Raw genomic sequence first — 19,606 nt, 5'->3', positions numbered from 1 at the left:
CGATAAAAATCGATGGAAGCCCTTCTAAAATTCAACAATGGAGGCTAGAGTTTTAGAGAGAGAAGAGAGGAAAGAGAGGTTAGGGTTTCCTAGTTTGAAACAAATATAGGAATATAGAAAAGTGTAATATATTATTTATTGATGATTATTATTATTATTTATTGATTATTATTATTATTATTATTATTATTTATTACTTATTGATTATTATTATTATTATTATTATTATTATTATTATTATTACTGTTAATATTATTATTATTATTGTTGTTGTTGTTGTTGTTGTTGTTGTTGTTGTTGTTGTGTTGTTGTTGTTGTCGTTGTAATAAGAGCTTAAAAGAATGAAATTTGGCTTTATATCATTAGCAATATCATTAGACGTAAATTAAGAGCTGAACTGACTGAACTGAACTGAGCTGAGCTGAATTGAACTGAATTGAATTTCAACGGAAGAGAACAGGCCTTTAATACATGCAACACTTTGATTTTTACATTATTCGCTTAAATCGGAGTACTATTTTAATATCAAATAATCCCTCCGTTCCTTATATTATTATTCTTTTTATCAAAATATTCTCCAATTTGCATTAATATTTGTGCAAATTTAACTTTTCCAGTGTAAATTTTGTTTTTCCATGTACTTTTATTACTTTCTCTCTCTACTTATTTTGCATATCCAATACAATTTTACTATTCCTATGTACTTTTACTACCTATTCTTTATGTTTATTAATTGGTGAGTCATATTTATATAGAGTTTATAGGCACGTTTATGCTAAGTTTATAGTAGCTTTTAGTTCTTTTGTTGCTTTTTAGGTCGTAAATACATAAGTTGTTTATTTTGTACTCTATTACGCTCTGTTTGTGATTTTCTTAATGTTTCAGGTGATTTGATAGACATTTGGACGCTTTCGTAGTGTTTGGAGTTGAATAGGACAATGAAAGGATGAAAAGTCGATGAATCGAGGTTGTTCAATGAAGGATATATATTTGTGCAATATTATTTTGAGATTTATATGCGTAAGGAATGAATATAATATCCACAAGGGTTGCTATGCATCTTTCGGAAATGAATTTGAGCTAGAAACGAAGTAAAATGATGTTTTACAAAGTGGCAAAACTGACATTTGCTCACTCTTTTGATCATAACTTGAGTTATACAAATTGGATTGAAGTGATTCAAGTTGCGTTGGAAACTAGACTTGAAGAGCTTTCCAACATTAGGTCACACGCCTATATACAACGTATAAATCAGAAGTTACAAGCCTGTGAAGTTGACACAATGCCCAGTAGCCCCGAGCGAGAGCTCGCAAGGTAGCTCGCATAGGCCTCGAGCAATAGCAGCCTCGAGCGAGAGCTCACTCGACCAGGGAGCTATAGCTCCAGTTTACCCACGAAAGCAGCAAGCAAGGGGCATCGTAGCACGTCTTTTGCTTGGCCCTCGATTCCATCGAGCATCTTCGTGCCACGTCATCTTCTATTGTCCAATCGTTTGACAACTTGTGTAATTTATATTTTACTTTTCTTTAATTATTTTTAGATTAGTTTTAGGATAATTTAAATACTCCAAGGGATATTATTTTTCCCTTATGCCTTTTTATACTTTTTATTTTTACGTTCTTTTGAGTTTTCTCTTGAACCCTAGTTTCTCATGGCATCTCCATGGATTCTTCCATGGATGATTCTTGGGTTTATAATTTCAATTCATTGAGGTATTTTATTTCTATTTTCTTGCTTTTAATTATGCTTTCTTCATTAGATTTAGTTTTTATTATTTATTTCATGCTAGAGTAGTTTATTTCTAGGGTTTGGGAATCCATGTTTATACAATGAATCTTGATTGATGTTTTTAATAATTTGATTATTAATATCTCTAATTGATAGTGTTTTTCTTATTAATCTTGCAACCTGATCAATTGTTTGATTAATTATTGTTAATAAGAGTTTGAATCGAAAGATCTTACTTTTAGAGGCTTACCTACAATTAGCAATTCTGATTATGTTAGCGACCGAACTGCATATGTTGAATTGAGAGCGTTAAGACCCGACCGTAGGCTTATCAATTGCTCTAGATAATTAATTGATTGAATTGTTATTGATATTTGATAGATTAAGAACTATAAACATGGTGAACCATAACCCTAGGTCTTTTTATTAATTATTTTTTTCCCTCTTTTAATTTAGACTATATTTTCATCCCAATTTCGTGACATAGTTTAGTTTCTCCATACCTTAGAAGTTAGATTGAATAACCATCTCTTTGTGGATTCGACCCTACTTACCCTACTACATTGTTAGTTGGTTTTGTTAGGAATTTATTTTTGACAGGTGTACGACAACCTATCATTAATTCTCGTAAAAATTGTCCACAAAGGACTATACTCCATGCGTCCCTTAATTAGATTCCTACTTCTAGCATTTAATCCTCACATAATAGAGAGAAGTAGAATTCTGATTAAGAAATGAAGGGAGTATAATTTTAGCATATTAATAATATAAGATAATGATTGAAAGAATGCATCAACAAGCATAAAAAAAAAATGTTGCAAGTATAAAATAACATAGGAAGTATAATAATGAACATGACATCAAAGCTCCTCTAATATCATCTACTAACAAGGAATATAATTTGATGAGCTCTTGATTGAGGATCATCTTACTTTCTTACTCAACTTAATAATTTGAAAGTCAGTCCTCAACTTGATTTGCCTCTAAAGTAGTGTATGAACACAATTTCCAAATCTGGTTTACTAATTTGATTAATGATTATGACAGCTTTTGAGTTTTGTTTTAGGCTTAATAGCAGTTGTTAAGTACGGTTGGGTTGACTAGATAATCTCTTAGTTTTTTTGGTTTATTTTTAAAGATAATATCATAGAACACGCTGCTGATTTAACTGTCAATACATAACCATTATATTGTCACATTCAACTTACAAAGCATGTTATTGTTGATTATATTATCAATTGAAAACATTATATTGTCATATTCAACTATTCAATAATCTCATGTTATCACTGCGTACTGAGGTTTTACTTTATATACACTGAATTGTCACATTCTCAGTAAAAGCTGAATTCACTTGTACTTTTTGGTAATAATTCACTTAATAAAAACTCGACTAACCATTTTATAAAAGCTTAACATTGCATTATATTATTGCTTTATTTGTTTACCTTAAACTGGTATATATTGTTGACGATAATGGCTACACATAAAGATTAATACAGTATAAAATTTTGATATAATTTTACTATTTTAGCTAGCAAAAAATAATAATGTACATAGTATATATTATGATATTATTATTATCTTATAATGAGTTTAATTTCGAACCCTGTCACTAAATTCCTGAATTCGCCTCTAGTCGGTAACGAACCTTAAGACTATTATAGGACTATGAAATCGCCAAGAATCCCCCACAACCACTACGAGGGAGTCGGGGACATTGCCCGCCTTCAAGGCGGGTAACCCATGACATATCCACATAATGATTCTATTCAAGTACACTTCCCGAATTACACAAATTTAGCAATAGGTGCCCTCTAAACCATTCTGCTTAACTTCCAACTTTTGAAATGAAACCAAGATTTAGAAATTCAACCTTTCTTATCACCAGACATTTCAACCAATTACATGTCAACTTACCTTACATTTTTTCTATGCTGTACTTGATGCTCACAACGTGTTCGCCAAAATGTCCAAGAGATTAATTTTCGCAGGTAAACTTCATAAATCACTATCAAAGTTTGTATGCTAAATTCCACCCCTGTAGAAAATCTTGTCCCCCTATTAATTAATTACAGTATGTTTTAGATTAAATTAATTTGTGTTATTCCGTCATTGAATTACATTCCTATTTCTAGCATCAATTCTTTCACCGTAATTTAGGGGCGGAGGGAGTATCGATGTCACTCGCCAAAGTTTACACACTTAACTTATCTTTTCAACTCCCTTATATCCACGCTATATCAGGTGTTTCGTCCAATGATTAAATAACAATAATTGTGGACGCATTGAATTTTATGTCCGTATGCGATTTAGGATGGTAGTTAGGGGGATCAACCAAAGATTAACTTGTCGATAATTTCATTAGAGTGCTTGGCCAGCGGAAATTTGTGTACTTAATCATTTGTGATCTACATGCTCCAACTTGAATAAGGCGAGAGTTTTTTTAGGTAGTGTCGTGATTAATTCGTTTGGGCCACATGCATGGGCTTCCATTGTGCTTGTTAAGATATGGCAAGGCCTATACTTGTATAATGGGTTGTGCATACAAATATTCATGTGTGATGTTTATGAAAGGCAAGAAAATTTAATTTACACAAAACTTAACACTAGCCGAGTTCAGTATTTGCTTGTAATCTATGTTACTTGAATCAAGTACCCGCGTGTCATGTCAGATCATTGACACTCCAACACGGGTATGGACACTTTAACCCTTCATTTTAGGCCAATGTCATGGAAATTTTTAACAAGATATTGGATCAGGGCATAGCTGGTAATATTCAGTTATTTACTACTCTCTCCGTCCCTAAATTACATTCGTACTTCCCCTGTATTATAATAAATGCTAGAAGTAGGAATCTAATTTAGGGACGGAGGGAGTAACATCAGCTGCAAATGCTTGCACTCAGTATCAGATCAGTAGTCGATGTAACGTGGCGTTCAGTACACATGATTGGCTTTAGAAGTGCTTGTACATAAGATTATGCTTGCATCTAAAACCCTAAAAGTGTTGTGATTGTGCTGTAATTGTAGAGCTGGTAGAGACTCAGACAAAATGTATTTCCATCTGTTTCAGATAGTGACGGCTAGCAGTGGTTTCATGTCAGGAATTTTTTTTTTTTTTTTTTTTGAATAGCCATGTCAGGAAATTTTTATCAACGAAAACACGATTGAGGGTTTAAAAGTCATCCTGGATTGGCTATGAATGGTCTCTTTGATGCTACGACGACATTGTAAGGCCCAAATTATTTTCTGCTCTTTACTTCTTTGCTGGTTCGATATCTCATATCATGTTAGTATGTTACAGTAGTTCTGAGCTATAATCCTTATGTTAACTGGAAGTGTTTGCTGCCTGTTCAAACTGCATGCCTGATACTTAATGTTTTTTGTTTTGGAATGGAACATGTTTTGTCAAAAATGGATTATGGTTGTATGTATATATATATATTCTCATGTGATGTTTATAAAAGGCAAGATAATTCAATTTACACAAAACTTTTACGGAGTAGCACCTTCCAAGTTCAGTATTCACTTGTAATCTGTGTTACTCGAATCAAGTACCTGTGTGCTGTGTTGGAATCTTAAGTTTTAACCCTATGTCATAAGTATTGAAAATTCGACATTTTATTTAACAAAATTGCCGAGTTGGAGTATTGTATCTGGTAATATTTACTAACAGCAGCTGCTATTCTGCTAATGCTTGCACTCAGTATCAGATCAGTGGTTAATATAATGTGCCGGTACACATACTTGGCTTTCAGAGCACTTTTACATGAGATTATGCTTTTATCAATAATTGTTTTAATTGTGGATTTGTGCTTTAATTTTAAAGCTGGTAGAAGCTTAGACAAAATGTTATTCCATCTGTTTCAGTCCTTTCAGATAGTGACAGGTGTGACGGCTAGTTGGCTAGCAGTGCATTCATGTCAGAGAATCTCCATCATCAAAAATGTAGTTGAGAATCTAAATTCATCCTGGCCTATATGAATGGTCCCTTTTATGCTACTATGAGGTTGTAAGTCCCAGAATCTCTTTCTGGTCTTTAATTACTTCTTTTCTGGATCAATATCATTGTTTTTCTAAACCACACTCTTCATGTCCCCTGGATCGAAAGTGTTTCCTGCCTGTTCACGCTGTATGGTTTTATGTTTTTTTTTTTGGACGAATCTTATTTAAAACGGATTGTGGTGTTTTGTGAAATGTGAACGTAGAGCTTGATTAGTATTGTCTGAGTATAGCCAATTGAATGTAGCACATTGTTGAATTTTGGTGAAAGAGCAGTTATCTTACATAAGACAGGTAACTGATATGGGAGTCGGGAGACTGGGACGACTTTCAGAAGGATATAGGTTGATCTTATGTGGGGATACCTATTATACTAAATATTAGGTGGTATTTTAACATAATATAGAGTAACTTGCTTCATTCTATTGTACCTGTCTTACTCTGGGTGAAATTAAACTGGAAAAAAATTACTCTAGGATTCTGTTGGCGAACTATATACCATGTGAGAAAGCTTGCCTATTTGGAGACAATCCACAATAATAAAGCACAATGTATAGAATGTACACATTCTTTACAGCAAACTTTGCTGCCAAAATCTGGTTTCTTCTACTACGAGTGACTTATTTATGAGAAATACTTACAAAAAACAATATAGCTATTGCCTTCCACTTTCAGGGAGGCAACTGTCTTCAGATTTATTTATGGCCTCCGATTCTTCTTCCATTGAACATGCAACAGCTAAGTAGAAATCTATTGCTGCGCCTGCATAAGAAAGAGCATCATTTTAGTTAAGTGAAACAAAATATCATTCTATTTTTTCATATAAAAAGCAAAGTTCATCTTACAGGAATAAAAAGGAAGATCTTTTTCAGGTCAATTATAAGGGAAGATCTTTTTCAGGAATAAAAAGAGATCCCAATGAATATAACTAACAATAATGGTAACAATAAAATATCCATCCAATTCCCTCTCTTAAAATGGATCATTTACTTTCCTTCACCTTTCATGGTCTTCGATTTTCCTCATTCGTTCATTAATCATGATCTTTATTTTTTCTCATCTGATCATACAGTGAATCTGAAAAAAAAAAGGCATACAACTAGAGATGTGGGCTGGGGTCTAAGGCTTAGGATATCATTATATCACTTATTGGTTTCGTACTAAATGTAAAAGACGTTTGGATCCTATATTAGGAAGTGTTGAATGGCCTACATCTAAATCCATAGCTGAAAGCCTGAAATTGAAATATGCTTTTATTTTTCAGTTCTGTTGAAATGATATGTTAAAGATATTTCTGTGAGTCTTACAGATTGAAAGTTCGTCTGTTCTGATTCATGCTTTATTAATCCTATTTTTCATTAAGGGAAATGCTTGATGACTCGAAAAACAGATGTGTTAGATCAATCTAATTCCTCATTTGAATCAAATGAATAAAGTCCATGTTCAGATCAAATAAAATTGCACACCCAAATGCAAAGGAATGAAAAGAATGTAAATATAAAACATTAAATGGATCAAAGATGTGCATAATAAATCAATAGCAAATATAAAAGTTTTCAAAGTATACCTTCCATTGCTGCTATTGCTGCGACTGCTGCTACTGCTGCTGCGACTGCTGATGCTATGGCTACTTAGACCATTGCTGTTTTCGCTCTCACTTGAGATGCACGATTTTCTCTTCCACCAGTCTTTCTCACCAACCTTCCCTGGTCCAGCAGATGATGAATCTCCTTTTGGCATCGGTGCTACCTTGAAGCTACTAGCAGCACTCAAATTTTTCTTGCTTCTTCTTGTTCCCAAAATCGGAAACACGGATGTCTTCAGAAGAAACTTCCCATTATCAACACTCCTACTCCTCACCATCTTCTTTTTGCTCTCGCTCTTTTTAACTTTCTTGCTACTGCTCTTCTTCTGCTTCTTTGTCTCTTTAGCCTTGGTAGTCTCCTTGTTTGGCTTCTTTTCTTCAGGAATTTCAATTTCCTTCTCCTTCTCCTTCTGCAACTCGGGTTTCTGATCAACTATGTCTCTCAAAGACAGCTCGTAGAAGCTCTCAGGCAAGTCCCGAACCATGTCCATTAGCTCTTTCCGACCTTTGGCTATTGCCTGAGTCCTCGAAGAAGGCGACATCTGATACTGTTGCTGGTTCAAACTTGTTGGATTCGGAGGAGGAGAATTAACAGCAGACTTAACACTTGTGGGATTCATAGGAGCAAATTTAACAGACTTAGGACTAGATGGATTCAGAGGAGGAGAATTAACAGCAGATGATGACTTAGGAGGACTACTGGGATATAAAGAAGAAGAATTCGCCAATGTAGCAGTTGTAGTCTGATGCAGAGGGGAACGCAGCGACTTAGGACTCTTGGGAGAAGTCGGCCTCCACAATCGCGGTGTGGAATCATCAGACTGATCATCCTCAACAACGTTGTTGACTGTAATAAACCTCAGACCTCCGTCATTTCTGTCTTGTTGATCAGCTGCAGTAGTAGTATTAGTACTACTGTCAAAAGAGTTTATTCTGCCATCAGTAGCTTCCAAGTTGAAGCTCTCATTATAAGATCTTAACCCCAAACTATCAACTTCAAAGCTATCATATGATCGTAAACCACCGGTACTATTCGCATCGGTGAAGCTATCATAAGATCCAATCCCTGAAGGAGAATTACTATTAGTAGTCTCTACAAAATTATCATAGGAAACAGTTTGCCTTCTAGGCCGGACAGCGTGGCTGGACGGCCTAAAAGCGCCATAGCCTTCGTGTAGAAGGCCAACCGGATCGTATAAATGGATACGATTTTCGGGGTGTTTGGTGCCTGAATCGATCATGGTGATGGTGAACTATGTGGGAATTCAGGAGGAAAGGGTAGAAAACAGAGGAGAAGAAGGGTGTGTTTGAGTTAGGTGGTTGTGTTGTAAAGGAGGGAATAATAATGTTGTGAAGGTAAAGATCATTACCAAAAAAATTGAGTTAAAAGTGAGTTTCTTTATATAAACAAAATCTTAAATGATTTCAGCAATGCGTGCGGTTTGGTTCACAAAGTCAAGGTTGCTCTTCTAGATGGGTTGGACGTGGGGTCCTCTCTTAGCTAATCTTTTTCTTCGAAATTGTTGGTAATATTGTTTAGTCACTAATGAAAAATAAAATGCTTGTAAGTACATGACACATCCTTTATCAAGTCGTCATACGGGGATTTATAATCGTAGGTAGATGTTTTGACAAAAGAAGGTTATAATTCTTAAATTTTTCGATTTGAGACCACGAGATAAAAGACAGAATGCTTTAATTGGACGTCTGGATGTAATTGCAATGTGATAGGAAGGAGAAGAATATAAAAGGGTGTACAATTTAGTCGTGTTTGAGATTAAAATTATACTCTAATCGCGACCGTTGAGCCTTCACTCATTGCTCAAAAGTGAAATGGTTTAGCTAGTCATCGGTTAAAACTTTTAAATTTAGATTTTTATGGTTCTTTTTCTTCTTTGGCCAAAAAGTCTTGCTTCCATGTCTTTGTATAGTATGAATGTGTGTATAGTAGGCCAATTCTATTGGATGTTATAGGTGGCAATAGGTCGCTGATTAATTGGTCATCATCATGTAATAATGGTGTGCCACTAAATATTTGGTACTACATAATTTTCTACACATCACAATCACAGGAAATTGATTTGAATCTTTTTTAAAACCTCTAGATTAGCTTTGGGATAGATCTAGCTTTTCTTTCGTCTTAATAATTCAGGCACTACAATAAATCATGAATAAATGAGTACTATTAAAGAAATTTTGTACTCATTGTGATAAAAGTCCTTAAAACTTGTTTCTTGATATACTTATATTCTTTCCATTCCGATTTAGTTGTCAATCTTGTCATCTCAACTAGAGGTGTCAAAACCGAACCAACCCGAAAAAAATTATCCGTTTCGAACTGTAACCGATTCGATTTGATCCGAGAAATTCAAAACCCAAACCCGATCTGTATCTGAACTGAACTCAACCCGAATCCGAACTTGACCCGATTTGAACTTAACCCGGCACCGATTTGATCCGACCTGAACTCAACCCGAATTCGATTTGACCCGACCTGAACTCAAACCGAACTGATTTGACCCGACTCGAGCTCAACCCGATCCGAAATTGACCCGAAAAATAACCGATCTAATCCAATCTGTTTTGACCCGAACTGATATTAACCCGATCCGATTTTAACCCGATTTGATTTTTACCCAATCCGAATTTAACCCGATCATAATTAATTATTTACTTTTTTATTCAAGTTCTTATACTATATATTTACTAATTATTAATAAGTTAACTTTTTGACTACAAAGAAATAATCCGGAGTCTTAAGTTTACTTCATGTACATATCAATTATATTAATTTACTTTCTAAGCTTTAATAAATGCCACAAGATCTAATAAACCTAAACATTAAGCGGGAGTTAATTGATTTGCTTGTGAAGCTCTAGTTAAATGCTGCCTAAAGCCTATTGCCATTTTTAATGAATTTCCTCCCATTCTGTTATATTTTATTGACCAATAATGAGGTAAAAACTAAACAATATCTCTACCTTAAAAATAACCTTATTTGGATATGAATTTGGTCAACTCGACCAAAATCCAGCCAAACACAAAAAGGAATTGAACCAAAATTGGCCGAACCGAACTTGACCGAACCAAAATCAACCCGACCCGAAGTTACCCGGCTAAACCCGTTTTAAACCCGATCCAAATATATCCGAACCGAAAGTGAATCGATCTGAAGTTGACCCGACTCGTATCCGACCCGGACTCGATAGACCATGACCCGAATTTGACCCGATCCGAGTTAAAAGGATAATTTTGATCTGAACATATCCGACCCGAACAGACCCGACCCGACCCAAACTCCATCCGGTTATCCGAATTGACACCTCTAATCTCAACGTTTCAAAATTAGATATTTATTACAAGTTTTATACTACGAAATTTACTTTATAAGGAGTAGTTGTTCTTTCTTTTCCCTCATTTATTTATTCTCCATCTCTCTATTACACAAATTTCCATTTTTTAAAAAAAAAAAAAAAAAAAAAATTTGTTTTCCTCCTAAAATAGTCAACATGACTATAATTATTAGATGGAGCCAAGAAGGGCTATGCTATAATCGTAAATAAGTACTACTACCTCCGTTAAATATTAGTTCCATATTTGGAATATTTTATGTCTCTCAATTAATACCCTCAAAGACCCAAAATTGATGTGGTCACATAAGATTTTTGTAATGTCATTTGATTAAAACATTATACTTCATATATTATCGTATTATTTTTCACTTATTGATAACTAAAGATGAGATATATTAATTGTTTTTTTTTTCATTGGTGTTTAGAGAGCCGCCAGGACGGGTGATGAGAATCGATTTCAAGATCTCTTGTAATCGGGAGGGGAGCTCTAACCACTTGAAATATCCCTCACTCTTAGATATATTAATTGTTAAGGTTATATATATATATTGACAGGAGTGATAAATTAAGCAAACTAATTTTATAGCTGATAACATAATAAAAATCTTTCGCAAAAAGCCAAAAGCTTTCTTATAATTGATCTTAGTTCTATGACCCCAATGCAAGTATACCTACCAAATCTCGTTCGGATAATCCTATGACTTGTAAATATGGTAACAGTATAGTTTATCTCATATGGATTTTAGTCATTTTACTACGAAATATAAGTGTTGCTTTGTGATACGTATTGATGTATATAGGTTGGTAATTGATTAGTTGATAACTTGATATGGTGCGAAATATTTGTTTTATTTATCTTATTTTATTTTATTTTTATTTTTTTTTGGTAGAATGGAGAAATTAGAATGAAATTTTTTCTGTGGAGGCGAATGCACCATGCTTGGTGCATTCAGCTAGTGTTCTTTAAAAAAAGGCGGAATGAACATTTAGCTATTCAGTAAAAACATATAGTTGTTTTGTAAAGAACATATAGCTATTTTATAAAGAACATCCAGTTTTATATGTTTTTTTGTAAATCTAAAGAACATTTGTAATATTAGTAAAGAACATGATAATATTAAAGAACATTATTCATATAATAAATGTACATTTGGTATAAATGATCATGTATGTATATGAAAATGTACATTTTACTATATTATACTGTACATTGTATTATATTCTAATGAACATATATGTTATAATGTTGGTTACATGTTTTATGTACATTGTATTATTTGCATCATTTAAGTATATGAAAAAGAACATTTTATTGTATTTTAATGTACATTGTATTATTTGGATCTACAACTTTTTCTAAATTTGTCTATTTGCTTGTTTTCTTCTTCCAATATATATTAATCGGTTGATCTTCTTCAAGAATTTCATTTTATTTCTCATTGCAACAACAAAATTGTATCAAAATCGCAATTAATTTTCAATAAAATCCAATATTACAATTTTCAATCAAATTTATAAAAAACAAACACTCAAACTCAAAATAAACAAGTATGAATGTCAAATAAACAAGTATAAATGTCGAATTTGGTCTTACCTTTCGTTTTTATTTGTCATCTTGAACAATTTTGAGCTCAAAATTTCGAATTTCTTGAAATTTTGTTTGAGGTTTGAAGAATTTAAATGGGTTTGAAGTTTTGTTTGGAGAGAGAAAGTGAACTTTTGGTAAAAAAAAATTGAAATGATTTGTAATTAATGTATGGTAAAAAAAAATAATTATAGTACTATTTATCTATTTCATTATACAAAATTTCTTTTAAAAAAAATATATATACAAAATTGTTGCATAAAAAACTGATGTACATTATAAATGAACACTATGTTCTTTTATGTATATGTTCATGTACATTATAGATGGCTACTATGTTCTTTTATATGACCATGTTCACTAGTATATATCAGAATGTTCATTCCGCCTTTTTGTATTTTGGAGCGAATGCACCATATGGATCGTGCATCCGCCTCCACGAACCAACTATTAAAATTACAACATCGTTTTCTTGAGGCATATCATGTTAGATTTTAACAATTTAGTCATTTATAATGTGACCTTCTAGTATAAAGTATCTTCGTCATTTGATTTGCTTCACGATAAATATGTATAATATCTAGATATAACGAGTATTAGGTTTACAATTTTTTTATATTATATGCAATGTGCGCAATCTTGTGAAAGGAAAAATAGTAGGCTTTGTACATATCTAAGACAACTATTCTGTCATCTAGCAATTTTTCTCCATTTCATTTAAAAATAATAACTTTGTATTACGACCTATGAAGTTTTAAAGCGTGGTTCATAAAATAATGTCAATTGTTTTTATTATTAACTAGTTGGGCTGATATACTCGAGAAATTCAAGTATCTAAAAATAATGCAAGATGCATTTGACTAAAAAAATGACAATTTCAGAGAAAATCTTAAAGAGTATGTAATTCCCAAAAGCCCTTCTTGTACTCTAGCTCAATTCTGCCTTCCATTTCCCAATCTAATTATAAAAAAAATACTCAAAGTAACAAATTACAATAGTACAGAGTATTAAACTATCAATTGAATTACTCCGTATTACAAATATGTCAATAACTATATAGGAAAATTTTACGGAGTAATAAGACATTTATGAAACATCTTAAAATTGCCGGATGGGGGAGTTAGGTTGAGACCGTATGATCTAATGACAATGAGCATATGAAGCATCACTTAGAATAAACGTGTTACTCATTATAGTTCATTTCTGTCATACGGGAATACAATTATGCATGCATCTACACTCACCAAATTTAGTTATTTTTCCTAATTAAGCTGTATTTATTGTTGTTACAACTTACAAGTTACAAGCCATTGACTTGTGCTTGCTAGTTGCTTGGCTTACTTGTAAACCTAGGTAGGGTGATAACAACATTCCTAGATAATTGCATCAGTTTCAAGCTTCAATCAACTAGCTAGCAAACGGAATTACCTATAAAATGAGCTTAAATTATAAACTGACAAACTAGCAACAAAATAATATGGTTCGCAATATTGTCATATCATGTTCTTCCTTTGCTCCCTAACAACTACAAAAAGAAGATGTCAACAAATCAATTTAATTGAAGCAATTCCAATACTATCTCAATTTCAAATTAAAGATTATGATACACAAGTTGGTTGTATCAATTATCAATATATACTCCGGTTGAATTTAAAATCTCCACTCCAAGGAGTACGTGTCTGTTTTAATTTTTATATATAAGTTAGCATAATTTCTTTATTCTTAATTTCTAATTGTAACAATGCTAGTTTATTTTAAATTGCAGTACATTATTTAACAATTTAAAGCCTCCATACTCAACAAAATAATCACTATATGATGTGAATTGAAGCATGTTATTAATTACTAATAAGGGTAGTGGGGTCGTATGCAACACAATTAGGCGCGTAACCTCTCAAATACAAGTAACACATTTGATACTACCGGTTATATTAACCTTTGAATTTGGTTGATTATTTACATCAAATTTGATTAAGTTAAATCAGATCATAAAATTTTTATTAGTACGGTTTACATGAGTCAAACTATTTATTTAAATAAAGTAATCACATATACTTTATTAACTAATGTCAATGCATAATATTTGGAGTAATATTTCGTTGTCCTAAATTTTAGCAATCAAGAAGGCAATAATCACAAACAAATTCATGAATAAACAAGTCAATGATGGGTTAGTAGATGAGTTGATTATTATAGTAATATTAAAGGGAGTACCATTTCTAATGAACAAATTTCAAATGTAGATTCTGATTATCAACCTTAATTACCATAAACTAAAAGCAAAATCTTCCTCTTTTTTCTAAACTCCACTTTATTTATAATGAATTATTGGCCAAAGGCCTACAAAATTAGATTAATTAGATTAAGTAATTCAGGTGTAAATGAATGTGGACACCACTAACATGGGAAGAAATAACGCGCAAAGGAAGTAGCCGCAATTTTAATCATAATGTTTGCCATGATTTATTTTTTTTTATACTAAGGTGGATTTTATCAAAATTCTATGATTTTGGATATAATATGATATACGTGACGGCCATAATGGGGTAGACGTGTTCATGTCAAAGGAAATTAACATAACTTAGGAGTATAAGAATATGAAATTATAAAGATAATTAACTGATAATGATAGTAAAATTAAAAAATTAACTGTATACGAAAGAAGTGAACCAACTTTATAATAAAATATGGGCGACTTTATCATTGAATTTGTGTCCCCGGGTGTTGTTTCGTTTTCATTTGGGGTTGAAATGATGTTTTTTCAATTGTAGTACGTTTGTGACTCTGATATAATAATGTGAGTATGTGACTCTTGAATTGTGCAAATTCTAAATTCTATGGTGAACTCAGTTCTTTGATATTGGTCGTCTAGCAGTCTATGTATATCCGCATATTAACAATAGTACAAGTTTTAGGGGTGTTCTAGAGTTGTTAGGTGGCGTTTTGTATAGGAAGATATGCAAGACGGGCCGACATCTTTTATAAATATAAGTCTAAACCCAGTGGATTTGATAAATGGGCAGATATGTTTGGTAAAGCAGACATATCGGCCTGTCGATACTTGGCACGTGGCAACAATGGTTTGACACTTGGCAGGAATATCTTTGCATGCTTTGTAGTCACCTATCATGGCATTTATTATAAATAGTAGGTAAGTAGCCATTAATGAAGGTAATTAATATCTTTCTCTCTCTCTCTTTCTCTCTTTCTCTCTCTAATTTCTCTTTCTTCATCACAAACTGACTTTGTCATCGGAGTGGTTACCCCTGGAACACCCTAGGGTTAGCTAATCCTTTCTCTTTGTGTAGGTTCACGTCTGGCCGATAGGAGCTTTACGGGTTCTATGCTCGTGCTTTAGACTTTTGGACCGGGTTGTCGGATCCTTGCAGGAACAATTGGCGCTAGAAGGAGGGGAGCAGTATAATTGCTTCTATCGCCTAAGAACCTCACACCCTACAACATTAAAAAAAAAATGCCCGAAAACCAGAGTACGCCGATAGCTGAGAAGGTTGTTAATCGGACAATTAAAATGGGAACGGGGGTACCAAATCCGGAGATTGAAATTGAAGATGAAACCCATACGTCAGAGGGTAACCATTTCCATGTGCCGTTAACCCCAGAAGGTCAAGGAGAAGGAGAACAGGATCCAATGGCTGAGTTCACTCCAGAAGAGCTCGAAACAGCAGCAAGGGTAATGACTGCCATGAGTAGAAAAAGGAAGGAGGCTAAGGCAACTCAAGATGGGGAAGGGGTGCCGATTACTGGTCATGGCAATCAATCAAACCGGTCTGGAAGTTCACAGAGGCGTCGACATGAAAGGTCGCCGACAAGGTCACAGCCGGCTCAATGGGAGTCAGAAGTTCAGTCTACAGGTCCGATTGTCAGCACCCAAAACCAGCAGTTAGGGGCAGTGCGAACGATAGTCCAGTTGAGGGCATCACCTTTTACACAAGGGATCTTGGATCAACCTATGGAAAAGATAAAGATGCCAACGTGCCGCTATGATGGAAGAGGGGATCCAGGCCGGTATATAACCTCTTACGAAGGGCATATGATCTTGTATACAAATTCAGACGCCGTATGGTGCAAAGTCTTTCCGACTACCTTGACTGGGGCAGCGGCAGATTGGTTTAACAACCCGGGAAACGGAACTATAGATAGCTTTAGAAAATTGACAAAGATGTTTGTTGGGCAATACATCAGCAACAGTGTGAGACAAAGGACTTCAGGGGAATTAATGGCAGTAGAACAACGCCCAGATGAATCTTTGAGAGACTATATCAGGCGGTTTAATAACGAGGCGAACACAATCCCAAAGTTGCAGCAAGAAATAGCCGTAATGGCTCTCATGAACGGCTTGAATGATTCTGAGTTCAAGCGATATCTCACAAGGAAGAATTTTCCTACGTTGGCAGCCGCCTTCAACAAGGCACATGATTATATAAAAAGTGAAGAGTTGATGAAGACAAGTAGTAAGGGTATATCAGCTGGAAGGTATCAGGCTGAAGGAGCGGCCTCCGGTAGCGTGAGGACAAGGTTTCCTGCCCCGGGAAGGGGTCGAAGTCGGTAGGAGGCAAGGGCAGCAAAGCCACCAATGCGATACAGTTCATATACCCCCTTAATACACCAAGGGCGGCAATCTATGCAGTAAATCAGAATAGGGAAGGTTGGATGAGACCGATTCCAATGAAGGCTAAACCTAGAGATGCAAAAAAATATTGCATGTTTCATAGAGATGTGGGTCACTATACAAAGGAATGTACGCAGCTGAAGGATAACATAGAAGAGTTGATAAGAAAGGGTCATTTATCTCAGTATCGGCTAAATGCGAGTGGAAGCCAGCCGCCACCCCGGCAACTTGAAAGGCAACAACTTGAGGTAAGGCCAGAAAGGCCGCAAGGTAATGTGATCCGACAGGGAGGTGGAGGAATGCCGCCGTTATCGACGGGAAGAGGAGTTGATGTGATAACCGGAGGGTCGGTGCATGGAGGGACGATCAGTGGAGCAAAGAAGCACTTATCAGAGCATCGTCATATAATCAATGCCTTAGATACCGATAGCCGCCCCAGGCCAACTTCGATCCCAGATGTTGTGTTCACTGAAGAGGATACAAGGGGGATAGTCTTTCCGCATGATGACCCGCTGGTACTGATTACAAAGATTAAAAAGAGTTCTAGTAGATGGAGGGAGTTCGGCCAATGTCCTCTTTATGAAGGCCTTTAATGAGATGATGATAGGGAGGCAATACCTGACGCCGGTATCATACCCAGTTATTGGATTTAATGGATCTTCAGTACGACCAGAGGGGAGCATAGTCCTGCCGGTACGACTGGGTGATGGGCCTACAGCGAGGGATGTGATGGCAAAGTTTTTGGTAGTCAACGTTCCATCGGCTTATAATGCGATCATTGGAAGGCCGATAATTCACGATATCCAAGCTGTTGTATCGACATACCATTTGAAAATAGCTTATGTGTCAAATTTGGGAGCCGTGGAAAAAGTTCATGGGGGACAAGTTAAGGCGAAGTCTTGTTATTTAACGGCTTTGAAGAATCCGGTTGGAGATGGATCAGTACCGAGTAATCCTAAAAAGGAGCTGGAGCCCACAGTGCGTGACTTGTCCATGGGTAACTTTGATACAAGGCCGGAAACAGCTCCGAGACCGTTACCGGGAGGGGAAACGGTGCAGGTTGAGTTGCAGCCGGGTGACTCCAGCAGAATGGTTAGGGTTGGAGCCGATATGGATGTTGACATGAGGTGTAATCTGATAAGCCTGTTGCGTGAAAATGCAAATTTCTTTGCTTTCTCAGCGAGTGAAATGCCAGGAATACACCCAGGGGTGATAGAACATAAATTGAATGTCAACAGGGGGTTCAGGCCGACAAGACAGAAAAAGCGCAACTTCTCTACTGAGAAGATAGAAGCTATACAGGCCGAGGTTAACAAGCTCTTTGCGGCTGGTTTTATTGAGCCGTGCACATATCCGGAGTGGTTGGCAAATGTTGTCATGGTAAGAAAGCCGACGGGAAAGTGGCGAATGTGTGTCGACTTTACCGATTTGCATAGGGCATGTCCTAAGGATTGATATCCGTTGCCCCGGATAGATAGACTAGTGGATTCCACTTCTGGTCATGAGATGCTCAGTTTTTTGGATGCGTTTTCGGGGTTTCATCAGGTCATCCTTCATAAGGCCGACAGACCGAAGACGACCTTTATAACGGATGCTGGGGTGTTTTGCTATAAAGCCATGCCGTTCGGGTTAAAGAATGCTGGGGCAACATATCAGAAATTAGTTGACAAGGTTTTTGAGAGACAAAAGGGCCGAAATGTGGAGGTGTACGTGGATGACACAATTATTAAAAGTAAGAAAAAGTAGGATCACATAGCAAACTTGAGGGAGACATTTGAAACTTTACGAAAATATCAGATGAAATTGAATCCCGAGAAGTGTATATTCGGAGTCAGATCAGGGAAGTTTTTGGGCTTCATGGTCAGTGAAAGGGGAATAGACGCAAATCCTGATAAGGTGAATGCGGTGCTTGAGATGAAGCAACCAAAGACGATCCGAGATATACAAAGATTGACTGGCCGAATGGCAGGGTTAACTCGTTTTATCAGCAAATCAGCTGATAAGGCGCTTCCCTTTTTTGTGGTTCTGCGGAAGAACAAAGTGTTTGAGTGGGGTAAAGAACAGCGGGACACGTTAGAGGTGGTACATAATCACTTGAAATCTCTCCCGACGGTTGCAAGGCCGGAAAGGGGGGAACAGTTACAGTTATACATCTCAGCGTCTGCAAAGACGATAGCTGCAGTGCTGGTAGTGGAGAGGAAGAAGCAACAAATGCCGATATACTTTGTTAGTCATGTACTGAATGCGGCAGAATGACGGTATCCAATAATTGAGAAAATGGCGTTGGCAGTGGTAGTTGCGGCAAGGAAGTTAAGGCCCTACTTTGATGCACATCCGATAGATGTTCTAACGAATTATCCATTGGAGAAGTCATTACACAAGATGGATACATCAGGAAGGTTGCTGAAATGGGTTGTGGAATTATCGGAGTATGAGATACATTATAAACCCAGGGTATCAATAAAGGCACAGGCCTTGTCAGACTTCATAGTAGAGGCCTCATATATGGATGAAGAGGAAGATATAGGCACTTGGTAGGTTTCAATAGTTTGTAATTTAGTGACCAAAATTTAATAAAGTTTTTAGTGTTTTCTCTTCTTTTTATACGCAAAGCAATCAAATACATATTTATCTTATGACATGTTTGCTGTTGCCAACATATAATGCCACAGGTATATGTGGATGGATCTGCGACATCAATGGGATCAGGGGCTAGCATA

The 19,606-nt window shown here is 35.5% G+C and overlaps 3 protein-coding genes across 3 annotated transcripts; 2 read left to right on the top strand and 1 right to left on the bottom strand.

Annotated features, from left to right (window-relative positions):
• Window positions 1-6,236: 6,236 nt before the first annotated feature.
• On the bottom strand, window positions 6,237-8,727 carry LOC145585239 (uncharacterized). Its single transcript, XM_081641957.1, has 2 exons — window positions 7,301-8,727; window positions 6,237-6,495 (listed from the first exon to the last, which is right to left on the bottom strand). Exons 1-2 carry the CDS (start codon window positions 8,557-8,559, stop codon window positions 6,429-6,431), a joined length of 1,326 nt encoding a protein of 441 aa, XP_081498083.1. The 5' UTR covers window positions 8,560-8,727; the 3' UTR covers window positions 6,237-6,428.
• An 8,215-nt stretch (window positions 8,728-16,942) lies between these two features.
• LOC145584223 (uncharacterized) lies at window positions 16,943-17,479 on the top strand. Its single transcript, XM_081641119.1, has one exon. The coding sequence runs from the start codon at window positions 16,943-16,945 to the stop codon at window positions 17,477-17,479; it is 537 nt and encodes a 178-aa protein (XP_081497245.1).
• A 4-nt stretch (window positions 17,480-17,483) lies between these two features.
• LOC145584222 (uncharacterized) lies at window positions 17,484-19,142 on the top strand. The gene is made up of 3 exons (XM_081641118.1): window positions 17,484-18,266; window positions 18,432-18,590; window positions 18,684-19,142. The coding sequence occupies exons 1-3, from the start codon at window positions 17,484-17,486 to the stop codon at window positions 19,140-19,142; spliced, it is 1,401 nt and encodes a 466-aa protein (XP_081497244.1).
• Window positions 19,143-19,606: the final 464 nt, after the last annotated feature.

Source organism: Chenopodium album, chromosome 16, assembly GCF_948465745.1.
Source record: "Chenopodium album chromosome 16, dcCheAlbu1.1, whole genome shotgun sequence".
NCBI classification, from domain to species: Eukaryota; Viridiplantae; Streptophyta; class Magnoliopsida; order Caryophyllales; family Amaranthaceae; genus Chenopodium; species Chenopodium album.
This window is presented reverse-complemented; position numbering and strand designations above follow the sequence as displayed.

Excerpts from the sequence above, each read along its gene's own strand:
- LOC145585239 (XM_081641957.1), bottom strand. The coding sequence starts at position 8,559 with ATGATCGATTCAGGCACCAAACACCCCGAAAATCGTATCCATTTATAC. Across the intron at positions 6,496-7,300 it reads AGCAATAGCAGCAATGGAAG|GCGCAGCAATAGATTTCTAC; the intron begins GTATACTTTGAA and ends TTTCTTATGCAG.
- LOC145584223 (XM_081641119.1), top strand. The coding sequence starts at position 16,943 with ATGAAGGCTAAACCTAGAGATGCAAAAAAATATTGCATGTTTCATAGA.
- LOC145584222 (XM_081641118.1), top strand. The coding sequence starts at position 17,484 with ATGATGATAGGGAGGCAATACCTGACGCCGGTATCATACCCAGTTATT. Across the intron at positions 18,267-18,431 it reads GGTTGGCAAATGTTGTCATG|GTCATCCTTCATAAGGCCGA; the intron begins GTAAGAAAGCCG and ends GGGTTTCATCAG. Across the intron at positions 18,591-18,683 it reads AAAAGGGCCGAAATGTGGAG|ATGAAATTGAATCCCGAGAA; the intron begins GTGTACGTGGAT and ends CGAAAATATCAG.